Source organism: Sapajus apella, unplaced genomic scaffold, assembly GCF_009761245.1.
Source record: "Sapajus apella isolate SASKATOON/1434 unplaced genomic scaffold, GSC_monkey_1.0 scaffold6, whole genome shotgun sequence".
NCBI lineage: Eukaryota > Metazoa > Chordata > Mammalia > Primates > Cebidae > Sapajus > Sapajus apella.
This window is the reverse complement of record NW_022436946.1, coordinates 78501168-78514339: the sequence shown is the minus strand read 5'-3', so window position 1 is coordinate 78514339 and position 13172 is coordinate 78501168. Positions and strand designations below refer to the sequence as shown.

The 13172-nt window shown below is 34.7% G+C and overlaps 1 protein-coding gene across 5 annotated transcripts in view; it reads right to left on the bottom strand.

Annotated features, from left to right (window-relative positions):
* Window positions 1-676: 676 nt before the first annotated feature.
* The window catches only part of LMBRD1 (LMBR1 domain containing 1), a 131974-nt gene continuing 119478 nt past the window's right edge, over window positions 677-13172 (bottom strand). For 4 of the 5 annotated variants that reach the window (XM_032275608.1, XM_032275607.1, XM_032275609.1 and 1 more), the window contains 2 exons: window positions 10170-10261; window positions 677-9991 (listed from right to left, as the gene is read on the bottom strand). In XM_032275608.1, the coding sequence (XP_032131499.1) occupies window positions 9878-9991; window positions 10170-10261 (206 nt within the window). In that variant the 3' untranslated portion in view covers window positions 677-9877. The remainder of the gene's footprint in view (window positions 9992-10169; window positions 10262-13172) is intronic. The other variant, XR_004268055.1, reaches the window with a different exon arrangement.

Below are 13172 nucleotides of genomic sequence, written 5' to 3'. Positions count from 1 at the left end.
AAGACTGAGAAGAATTAAAGATAAGACAGAAAATTAATTCATTATATTTTGTTATTTACATGCCTTTACATTTTACTGTATTTAGTTGCCTTGGCAATAATATACTATGTAATTCTGCCCTAGCCATAATATACTATGTAAGTTTTAAAGTTTATTTTCTTCAGTTTTTTTTGGGGGGGTATAATTAGCAGAAATCATATATAAGATGTATAATATAATGTTTTGATATATGTATCCATTATGAAATGATTACCACAATCAAGCTAATTAATGTATCAATCACCTCACTGGGTTTTTTTTGTATGTTTTACAGCAAGAATACTCATAAGCTAGAAAATTTTAAGGATACATTATTATTAACTATAGTTACTAGGTCTCCAGAACTTATTCATCTTATAACTGAGAGTTTATACCCTTTGGTTAATATCTATTTTTCCCACCCCTTCACCCCGGTAACCATTCTTCTACTTTCTGTTTCTATGAGCTTTATACTACGTAATTTTAATCCCAAGTTTCAGAAAAAAAAATATCATTGAATAGAAAAAGTTCTTTATTGGGCAGGGTCCATGCTTTATAGGTCTTTGTAGCTGTCCTATTCAATCAGCTCACAGGAAATGCTACATGGGGAAAAATTCTTGGTTTTTATGTGTCTGTGTTTTTGGTATTATGAGATCTCGGAATGTTTTTGGTTTAACTACTCATCTGGGAGGCTTATCCATTTGAATTCCAGGGACAGAACCAAGGGCCCAGGGTTCAATTCAAAAGCCTTCTTGGAGTATGGAGTATGTACTTGCAAATGTATAATACTACTGGGTGGGGAGAGTGGCCAACTTGAGTTTATATACCCTATCCAAAAGCATTCTAATTCATTTTAGCCTCCAACTTTGTGCTTCCCATTTTTTTTCCATTTTAGGCCTCCATCTTTGTGTTTTGAGTGGTTCTTGGTGATCCTGGTTGAGTGTCTACTAAGTTCTGGGTACTGTAAATCCTTTTGATAATGCAACAGAGTAGGTAATGTGACTCAATTTCACAGATGAAGAGACAGACTTACAGAAGCAAAATAACTTGCCAAAAATCACCCAGTTATTAAACAACCCATGTTAGATTTTGATATGGTTTGGCTGTGTACCGACACAAAACCTCATCTTGAATTGAAATAAAAATTGCAATTCCCAAGTGTTGAAGGAGGGACATTGCTGGGGGTGACTAGATCATGGGGGTGGCTCCCCCATGCTGTTCTTGTGACAGTGAGTTCTCAGGAGATCCGATGGTTTTATAAGGGTCTTTACTCCCCTTCAGTTTGCACTTCTCTCTCCCACTGCCATGTGAAGGTTAGGTTTGCTTCCCCTTCTACCATAATTTAAGTTTCCTGAGGCCTTCCCAGCTGTGCAGAACTATGAGTCAATTAAACCTCTTTTCTTTATAATTACCCTGTCTCAGGTATTTCTGCAAAGCAGCATGAGGACAGACTAATACAGATTTTGACACAAGTAAGTCTTCTCTTTCTACTTTTACCACGCTATTGAGGGCAGTGAGCTTATTGGAGGTGTGTGAGGAAACAGGTGCTTATGTATTAAATTGCAAATTTTAGCCTGTGAAGTGACAGCAAATGTTTCTTTCCATTTTACTTTTTGTACTCTGCAATGATGGTATGTGTACAACTTTTTATTCATTCCTAAAAAAAATTGTACAAATGTTAGTTGTGAATTCATAATGTTCCCATGAAAAACTGAAGAGAAAGCTTTCATTTGTATGTTAAACTGAGAAACAAAACTGGTAGATGAAGAATACACTGTAGTCTTTTGAGGGCAGCAATGTGAAAAAGGTGGAACACAATAGCTTGTTCTTGGTAATTAAGTGCTCTGACTGCTTCTATGCTGGAAATAATTGTAATGTGTTATTCTTGCATTTCATTATTTGGAGTTTTGAAATACAGTTTGAAGAAAAGATCATTAATAAAAAAATAGAGATGATGATAACCATGATTTACATTACAAAAGCCTTTTTTTTTAGTCTCAAAAATATTTACTCTGTAGGGTTTTTAATGCTCTGAGCTCTCATAATACAACTAAGTGCTTGCTTTTTGACTCATAGTTACTTAACCTAGGGGTTAAAGTACAGGAAGACAAGCAATGACAGCAATGTAAAAGGAGGTTAAGGTGCATTTCTGAAAGGGTTTGAAGCCCTGATGATTAAAGGGCATAATGAAATAAAGCATCTTAGAAACAGTAACAATAGTAGCGAATAAATATTGAGTTTACCACTTCACAGGCACTATACTAAGTATTTTATACTAATTTAGTGCCCTCAATAATCCCATGAACAGGTTAGTGTTATTATCGAAATTTTACAGATGAGGAAACTGTGGCACAGAGAGAAAAACTCCTTGTACTCAACAATTTTTAACCCTGGAGACTCCCTTATAATTCTCTTTAACCAAAAGAAAGAAATAGGTCACAAATGTCAGAGGTAAAGGTCACTTAGAGATCAGCTTGTCCATCATTTCAACTGGGTTCCATATGAGGTGTGTGATGAATGGTCCCCAAATAAATTTGAAGATCAGTACACATTCTGCTCACTCACTTTCTTGTTCAGCCACAATTTCTGAGTTGTTTGAATTATTTTACAAGTTCATATCACCTTTAAACTCAGAATAGAAGTTATTTGGCCTTTAAAAAATTATGCAATGTGCTAAAAGCATTTGAAAAGAGTTCTTTCTTATTAATAATCTCCCTTCTAAGTTTATGTTTGTCTTTAGCCTACTTGTCTTTGTTCCACCAAGCTCCAACTACCTTAAGCAAAGTGATTAATGAAATAATTCAGAATAATTCAGGGGTTGGCATACGACAGCCAGGAGACCAAATCCCAGCATTTAAAAAAAATTTTTAAAGGGTTATAAAAAGGGAAAAAACTGTGACAGGGTTCTTATATGGTCTTGAAAAGCCCATTTACTATCTGGCCCTTCATAGAAAAACTTTGCCAACCTCTAAAATAATCAAACATTCTGAAATAATAAGTATAACTTAAGGAGGTTTTACTTTGACAATGTAAACGTGAAAATGTTTTCTCCATCCCACTAGTGATTAATTTACAGAACAATTAAATGACAAGTTAAAATCAGAATATTTACTAGCGATATAACTAAGAATATTTAGCTTTGGTGTGAACTTTATTTTGCAAACTTAGGCATGCAAGATATGGAATTTATTTCTGTACTGACTTGTTTCTCATACCACTTAGGGAGCAGAAACTTAATGTCAGTTGATTTGGGGTTTCCCTCTTTCCCAGGGCTGAGTCTACTTTTGAGGGAGACATCTGGTTCCCATGTTTCACATGTTTGTACTGCTGACACAGGCTCTACTCTTGTTCTTAGGCTTCCCATCTGTCTTACCTCTTATGCAGCAGCCCTGCTTCCCAGTCACACAGCCCACTAGTCACATAGCCTCTAGCCACACAGCCCTTTCAGGAAGTTTCCCCACTCACCAAAGCCAGATTCTTTCTGCTTAGACAATTTATTGCCTGTAATTTGGTTAGCATTTACTTATCTCAAGAATTTTGAGCCTTTCCTGAGCTCAAGAGAGTATCACTTGTAGCCTCACTGCATTTATAGCATTTGTGACATTATAATTTTCTATTTATGAGTTTATTTGCCCCCTGGCTTCTAAACACCTTTGAAAATAGGCACCATTTTGTGTTTTCATTTGTTTCTCCATTTTATAGCAGTTTCTGATACATACTAGGCACTCAAGTTCTGGTTCAAGTGAATGAGTCAGTAAATTCATTACAGAAGTCTTTTAAGGCTTAATTATAGTTTTGTCAGCATTTGAGATATTCTATGTATTAGGAATAAACTTACATTTCCTTTAACTTACTCTTTTACTGGTAAGACTGGTGTTCCCTTACATCAATGGAGATTCTGTGTGTGTATAAATATTTACTTATACACACACACTTCAGGTTTTCAAAAAGCTTCAGGTAAATAAGAGTAGAAAGTAGAACTTGAACTGGTAAGGACAGTAGATATCAAGTTTGGTAGTGCTTTTCATCAAGTATTAGAATAAGGTTCAGAACAAGGTCCAGAATCTAGTATCTCATAGATGCTGCTGGGGAGCCACTTGATGAATTCTATACAAGTAAAAAAATAATTTCTTTTATAGGAATTTTGTTTTGGTCAACAGAAACATCACCTCTTGATGTAGAAATATGGTACTCTGAGTATGTCCTAATTTCCTCAAATGTTAACTTTGTTGTCTGCTCATCTGCTATCAAAAATGTCTTCTAGGGTAACAGAAGACATTGCTTTACACACATACTTGTCAGGGAACTTGACTTAAGCACTATCCAGCAGCTTCAGTGTAGAGCTGAAGCAGATAGAAGCCTATGGGGGAACCACACAGAAAACTGTATTCCTGACCATAAAAGCTTAGTTCTCCAGAGAAATGCTATCCTATCCCTAGGTTACAAGTTAATCTTTGTTTATTGGCTTTGTTGTACAAAGAAAATGTTCAAATTTCCTGTGAAATCACAGGTGAAGATTATGAGTAGTATTAGAAGTGTTTCTAGTGCTTTTGCCAATGAGAAGAATAAGGTAGTCTCCAATAAAACTTACCATATCAAAATATGCATGGAAAGGGAGAAAGGGCAGAAGAGTGACTTTCCTAAAACCGAGGTGTAGCTTAATCTATATGTACAAACCTAATAAAGTATGTCAGCTGAGATTTAAGCATAGCCAATATATGTGTTAAGGACTGTCCAAGGTAGCACAATTCAATCTGGGCAACTTGGGCCATCTGGTCCCTTAGAGTGGTCTCTGCTGAAGAAGGGTGGATATTTAATCAAGCATCATCACAAAATGCCTGAAATGCCCCTTGCTACCTACCTCACATCACTTCAATCCTACAGTCATCAAGTAACCTTCTGATTATGCTACAAGGAGAGGATGGGTTGTGGTTTGGAGATATGAAAATTCTGGTAATTGGAATATCTTTGATCATAACTGTAACTTGATAAAGTGATTTCTTTTATGTATATTTATTCATAATATCAGACACATACAATCTTAGTAGATACTGACCATGTCCAGTTACTGCCAAAGGCCATTCGGCTACACATTTCTAGATCAAGTTCTAAAATGATGTGTCCTATCTTCTTTAATGGTAGAAACTCAGTAGCCACTAGCCAGTGCCTGAAATAAGAAGTTTAGATGTTTGCTGAGTGAATAAATTACATACACACAAAACTAATCCATTTTGAGACTTCTTGATAGCCAACCAGATTTCCCCTGGAGATTTCAAATTCTGTCTCTTTGCATATGGTCTCTCTACTTAAACTTTAGTAAAGACATTTGTTCATTAACATTCTTTATATAAGAATTCACAACGTAACTTCCTTCTATATTTTAGTGCCAGAAAAAATTATCAGGAGAAAAACTGAGTGCTTTCTTCTATCAGATATAAAATCATTATCCATCATCTTTTCTCTCAGCTGCCAGAAAATTCTAAGACATATTTACATATAATCACAATGACTATTATCTTCTGATAAAATTTCTCCCTTAAATATTTTTATCTTTATTTAAATATTGCCTACTGACTTCCTATAGTAAGAGAATTTCGCTTAAGACATGTTCTTCTTCCTTCCCTTTTATTCCATCTCCTAACATTGTTATACAGATTGAGCAACTCTAATCTGAAAATCTGAAATGCTCCAAAATCTGAAATTTCTTTAGCATCAACATGATGCTTGAAGGAAATATCCATTCAAGCATTATGGATTTCATATTTTTATTAGGAATGCTCAACTGGTATATATTCTGCACATATTCTAAAATAAAAATCTCAAAATCCAAAACACTTATGTTTCCAAGCATTTTGGATAAGGGATACTCAACCTGTATTACCATTTTAGATGCTGTATTGATTACCTCTATAACTTTAATCAACTACAGGGGAGGAAAATAATCTTTTATCTGTCCATTTTAGGAGCCCCAGCTGGGGCTCCATAACAAAAGACAGATAAACAGGAGAAAAGCATACAAATTTATTTAACATAATTTTTTCATGACACAGAAGATTTCAAAAGGAAATAAAACCTCAAAGGGGCAATAAGAGTTGGATGCTTATATACTAAATTGGACAAAGAGTGGTAAATTATGAAAATGTGACAAGACAGAGAGGCTGGGGCTAGGGCAGAAAATGGTGGAACAATAAGAAGAGAAGAGATATATTTTGGATGTTTGTCCCCTCCAAATCTCATGTTAAAATGTGGTCCTCAGTGTTGGAGGAGAGGTCTGGTGGTAGGTGTTTGGGTCATGAGAGCAGATCCCCCATGAATGGTTTGGTGCTGTCCTAGTGGTAGTGAGTGAGTTCTGTATCAATTCATGCTAGAACTGGTTCTTTTAAAGAGCCTGGAACCTCCTCCACTCTCCCTTGCTCACTCTCACTATGGGATACATGGTATCCCCCTTCTACTTCTGCCATAATTTTAAGTTTCCAGAGGCCTCACCATAAGCTGGTACCAGGTTGCTTGTATAGCCTGAAGAACAGTAAGCCAAATAAACCTTTTTCTTTATAAATTATCCAGCCTCAGGTATTACCTTATAGCAATGCAAATGGACTAATACAATAAGTTAGTTTAATAAGGTTTGTTTGTACAGGTTTTTTTAGCCCTGGTGACAAAAATGTTACTTTCCTTCTGGTAGAGAGAGGACATCTTCCATATGGGAGTTTTATATCCTGGTTTTAGGAAGAAAAAGGGGTAGTCAAAGCATCCTTCTTGCATCTGCTGTTTTAAGCTCAAAATAATTCTTTTGCCAAAATGGCATATTTGGGGTGGCATATTCCACTACCCTTCAACATATATACTCCCTCTACCAGAGACATATTTCTTAATATCTCTCTTCTCTCCATCATCCCCCTCATAAAATGAGGATATAAACATGACTTTTCCTGTTAGGTCTCTTTCTACCCCTCTTCTTCAATCTTCCAGCTTTTAACAACTTTCTTTTTATGTGATCATAAAAAGATACTTAAATTCTGTGCTATAATCAATGTTTACTGTGGTTTGCCTATGAAATGATTCTAAAACAGTATATTACTGACCTATGTAGATATCTTTCACTAAAGAGCTCAGTAGTAGTATATTTTTAAAACATTATTTTCTGTATTGCTTTTTGATTTCCTGAAGCTCCTGTGTTTCCTTTTCTTTTGCAATATGCATTTTTCATTTCCTTTGCTATGGTAGCACTGAGCTAGAAGTCAGTTCCAGGGTCCCCATTCTACCAGTACCTTGTTACATGGATGAATAATCACTTGTTTGAAGTTTACATGGAACATGACAGCCTTGGCCTTTTAGAAAGTTGTCACTCTAGATAATCTCCGATTTAGGCATTTTTCAGGACTTCAAAGGAAATACGTTCTTCATTACTGGAATCCGTAACACAAATCAGCTTCATGAAAATACAAAGTTAATAAAGGCATTCCATATGACTAGGAGGAAAAAAATACCTTAGTGTTAGAATAAAAGTAAAATTCTAAATACATAGAAACTTTATAGAATCTAGGATGAAAACATATACTTAAAAAATACAATGAGCAAAGTCAAAAGCTAAGAAGTTGGTCTGACGGAAACCAACAAAACACTCCCAAAAGTAATGAAAAGTATATGTAGTATTCAAGACAAATATAATACTTCTAACCTTTTAGGTTTCAAAATTGGTCTCAAGAACAGGCTAAATATGTATTCCTCTTTAATCAAAATAGTTTATTCATGCTTAAACCATGTAGACAAGCTTAAGACTTCTTTCTAACAAATTCTTTCTAACAAATTCACCTGTCAACCGAATGCTTTCCATGTGTAAGAAGCTATTCTAGGCACCAAGAACAAAGCTGAAAAACCAGATGTTGTGTTTAAGTACTCGGGAGTCTAGCGGACATGTCTCTGATTTATTTCAGACATGAAAGCAATAAATCACAATATACTGTACAGGGTGCTATGTGAATAGGGAAGAGTTTATCAGTCTGCTTTGGCTGCCATAACAAAATGCCACAAACTGAGTGGCTTAAACAACAGAAATTTATTTTCTCACAGATCTGGAAGCTGGAAGCTCAAGATTAAAAGGTTGGCAAGACTGGATTCTCTTGAGGCCTCTCCTGTTGGTCTTCTCATTGAATCCTCACATGGCCTCTTCTTTGTACGCATACATTCTAGATGTCTCTTCCCTTTCTTATAAGAACACCAGTCATATTGGATTTGGACTTCACCCAACAGCCTCATTTTACTTTAATTACTTTTAAAAGGTCCTATCTCTACATACAGTCATTCATTCTGTGAAGCACAAGGGGCAAGACTTCAACATATGAATTGTAAGCAGACACAATTCAGCCTGTAACATAGAAGGTGGTAGTAAAAATGGAGAAGAAGGGACAAATGGAAAGATAGGAAGTAGAAATTAACATGACTTGATTGTTTGATGAGTTAATTATATACAAGAGATATGGAGATCTGCCTGATTTTTTGTTTAGGCAATCAAGTCTCTGCTGGTGCATTTGTCAAAAAATGAATACAGAAGAAGTCTTAGTTTGGCCCCCCAAAAAGTGAGCACTTCAATTTTCAAAATGTTGTGGTTGAAGCAGTAATTTCTAGCTAAAAGGTAGGTCAAAGTCAGAGCTTAGGAAAAAGTAGTATAGATAGAAGTCAACGGTATGTGAGACTGCCCACAAAGAAAATTTAAAATAAGAACAAAAGGGAATGAAATTCTGGTGAATAATCCTAAAGGGTAGTTGAAGAAGCAGAAGGCAAATATAAAAGCTGTGAAAGTTTATCAAGAGAGACAAAGAATCAGAACAGAAAAAAATGGCACAAAAATTAAGGGAGAGAAGAATTAACTTGGATATAGTTGTTAATTCCTAAACCTTTTAAAGAAGCTTAGCGATATTTTACCTCAAGGATCATAATACTTTTTAATGAGTTCTAATATGCTTATGTTAGTAAACTAGAATATAATTTTTGATTATTTCTCACTATCCAGAATGTGTTCAAAATACCCTACTGATGTCATAGAGTTTTCATTACAGCTTTTGCAAATTTCAAATCTTTAGAATGAAAAACTATCTCTAAAGCCAAAATATGATGCCATATATCTTATAGTAATATGTAAATTAATTTTTTTCAGTATTGATTATTCTTGACAATACCCCTATTTATATTGGAATACAAATGCTGAGGTCAGATACAAAACAAAAGCTACCTATAACAATATATATGCCTTAAATACTGTAGAGGTTGTAAGATATCTAATGGATTAATATTTGAACAATATAACATCTTGGAATGTCCTGCTCTTAGAGCACTAAGTAGTTTGAAATCTTTTCATGAAATCTACTTGAGTGACACTAACGATTTTATGCAGAAAACTGAAAACAAGTTGCATATGGGAGTAACATTCATCAGCTATACTGTAAATATTATTTGGAAGCAATCAGATAGAGACACTTTAAAATTCCACATCACTCTGGAGAACCTAAGGCACAGATACAAATGATTTATTATGTTTTTAAAAAGTGACAAAAGGGAGTATTAATTCTGGAAGATTTTTAATCAATTTAACACTATTATACATTAGAGGAAAAAATTTTGCACAAACATTCCCTCACAAAGCCAGTAGTTTTATATTTACATGGCATTATTATGGTAATTTAAAATGCTAATCTATGATACAATGTTACTTCAGAAAACATATAATAAAATATAGTTGTTTTATAGCCATGCTCCCATTTTTGATGAAAGCTAGTTAGCTCATTCTAATGTTAGTTTAATACTTTAAAAATGCATAATAGATATTCAGTCAGCATTACACAACCTTTAAGACAGAAGTCTGTCAAACAGAATAGACAGAGGGCTCATCATCACTTATGTCTGAATCTTCATCTACTCCTTCAATAACTGATTTCTTCCCTTTACAACAGGATACAATTAATCCAATCAAGAATACCTGTAAATTCAAATAAGCTATGTGTTATTTTTCAAATTTAAAATCATTTGTAAAGTAATGCTTTAAAATTCAATGACAGTACTATGATATAAATAGACTACTAATATACAAAGAGTTTACCTGTTTAACTATAATTTACAAAGGAAGGTCAAATCATGCCGCAGGTATCTGTACTTACCCCAAGAAACGCCCAGTTACCAAAATAGTAAGCAGCACTGAAGAACCAGAACTTGTGAAGGAATAGGTATGTCCGGGTAACAGTACACTGATCTGTAAAAGCAAATACAGTAAAAGACTATGATGAGATAGGTTCTTTCATAAAATTGATGATTAATACTTTCTCTAAAAGCGAATAACCAAGATCATATGGCTAATAAGTGTCAGAGATGGGACTGAAATTTAGGCCTCTCTTCAAAGGCCACTCTTTCAGTCACCTTAATGTAGTGTTAAAAACTGCCAACTAATATGACATATTTTTTTAAAAATGAATGCTGCCAATGCAATCCAGATCTTAGGCATAAAAAATTATTTTGGCTAGTTTGCTTTATTAGAAATAGAAAAATCACTTTTACTTGGAGTATCAGACATATCCTAAAACAAAATAGTTTTCCTGATGAACATCAAGAAAAAAGAACAAAGTAATCAGATGTGGTTAGTATTAAGTTGCACATGTAGGCGCCGAAAGGTCTAAAACCTTTCCTCACCCACTGTAAGTTTCATGGCCAACACTCCTATAACAGAAGATAGGTTAACAAGAGAAAAGCATAACACATTCATTTAATCAATTTTACATGACACAGGAGGCTTCAGGAATGAAGACTCAACGACTCAAGGGGAAACTGTATATTTTCATGCATAGTCAATGAAGAATGGAGAGCTAAGAGCTAAGAATAGAGAATAATTAGACAAAAGTGTATAACCTAATGGTAACAGTTTGAGCGGGGAAAGCCAGCAAGGTCTGTATGTTCAGATTCTTCTTGGTCTTTCTATACAGCATTCCCTTCTTCATGGTATAGGGCAGAACACCTTCTGGAATGAGAGTTTTATGACCTACTATCAGACAAGGTAGGTCACAGAATTTCTTTATGGCCAGCTTCTACATAAAAAGGTGAGGGAAGTTTAATATTTCTAGGTTTATGGCTGGCTTTGGGGAAGTGGGGTTCTAAGTTCTATGACATGGTTGGGGTAAGAGAAATTCTAGTTTCTATGGTCTGCCTTGGGAGAGAAAGGGGAACAAAAGAAAGAAGGGCAAGAGAAGACCAAAAGGATACTTTGCTTCTGGGGCTCTTTCAATATCCTTCAGTTCAAAGTACTTAGCATGTATAGTGTGTGCTATCATTTGCTTATCCCCAAAACACTTTTCTAAGAAACAAAATCTCAGTGCAGCTCAAACTTGAGAGGTTTCTTTCAGCTTTTAGCTTTTTATGACTGCTACTGAATGAATGGTTGCTTCTTCTAAAGAAATTAAATTACATAGATGGGTGTTTTTATGCCTTCTACCACTTTCCTAGAACTAGTACAACTCTTAACTGTGCCAGTCCCCAGTTCACCAACTTTGTACCCAGTTGTCATCTCATTCAAATATGGGTTTACTTGGAGACAGTGGCCATAGCTGTTACTTGGCATGTTTGACTTTTGACAATAATAAAAATGGTTTTGGATTTTATTTCCAAAAAATGTATACAATGTCGGGACTTCACATTTTATATACTAGTATCTGGCTATTAGTATTTTACAGGAGCCATAATTCTTGGTGACCACACACACACACACACACACACACACACACGACTTTTTTGTAAACTGTCATTTCAATGTTACAATCATTTTTAGTTATTGTAATCAATGTGAATGTCATATTTTTTTCAAATTTGTTCTGAGCCTATAGTGTTTGCTTTGTGAACATAAGTGTATTGTATATATTCTGTATAGTTATATTGTACTGAAATATTAGCTTGTTTGATATAAGGAAAATATGTATTGAGTATCTTTTTGCTAGCCTGATTGTTTAATCTTTTTAAAAAAGGTTTAAACTTTTTTTTTTTAAATATTTAAATTGGCCTTTAATACATGGTCACAAATAAAGTTGCAGTTAGGAAAGGGATGGGCAGAAGGCAACTAGTTTTGAGCATCTTTAAATAGAAATATGAGACTAAGGTTTTGTTTTGTTTTTGTTTTCTCATTAAAGTATCTTATGCTTTATGGAAAAAAGAAAATCATTATTTACTGATATGATTCCTGTTGGAACTTCAGATAGCAGTATAGCTATAATTAAAAATAAATATATTTTTCTCCTTCAAATAAAATGTAACTCTTAAAGAGAAAGTCGCAGACTGGTTATTTCATATTTGTGTAAACCCCATACTAGTTTTGTCCAAATACATTATTTCCATTAGGTTACAAAGTCATTGACCCAATTGACACATAGCTAGTAAATGATGTCTCAGGAAATATTTATTCAAGCCATTCAGAAAGGCCTGCGGCAACACGATACAGCTGACTTCAAACAAAGCAGGTTAGAGGTACCCACCACCATGCGCAGACAAAAATCCACATATAACTTTTGACTCCTCCAAAATTTAACTACTAAATAGCCTAGTGTTTTCTGGAAGCCTTACCAATAACACAAACTGTTGATTGACTCATATTTTGTATGTTATGTGTATTACATACTGTGATCTTACAATAAATTAAGCTAGAGAAAAGAAAATGTTACTCAGAAAATTATAAAAAGTAAAAATATATTTACTATTCATTAAGTGGAAGCAGATTATCATTAAGGTCTTTATCCTCATTGTCTTTACATTGAATTGGCTGAGGGGGAGGGGAAGGAGGGAGAAGAGGAGGGGTTGGTCTTGCTGTTTCGAGGTGGTAGAGGTGGAAGAGGCAAAGAAAGTAGAAGAGGAGGCAGGAGAGGCAACTGCAACTTTTCTAATGTAGATGGCAGGGTGATGGATGCAGCAAACCATACACATACACTATGGCACGTGTATACCTATGTAACAAACCTGCATGTTCTGCACATGTACCCCAGAACTTAAAGTACAATTTGAAAAAAAAAAAAAAATCCGGCATAAGTGAACTCATGCAGCTCAAATCCATGTTGTTCAAGGGTCAACCATATTATGTAATTGAGTGAAAAATTATATACAGCTAGTGCTCGACTTACGACCACAATTGT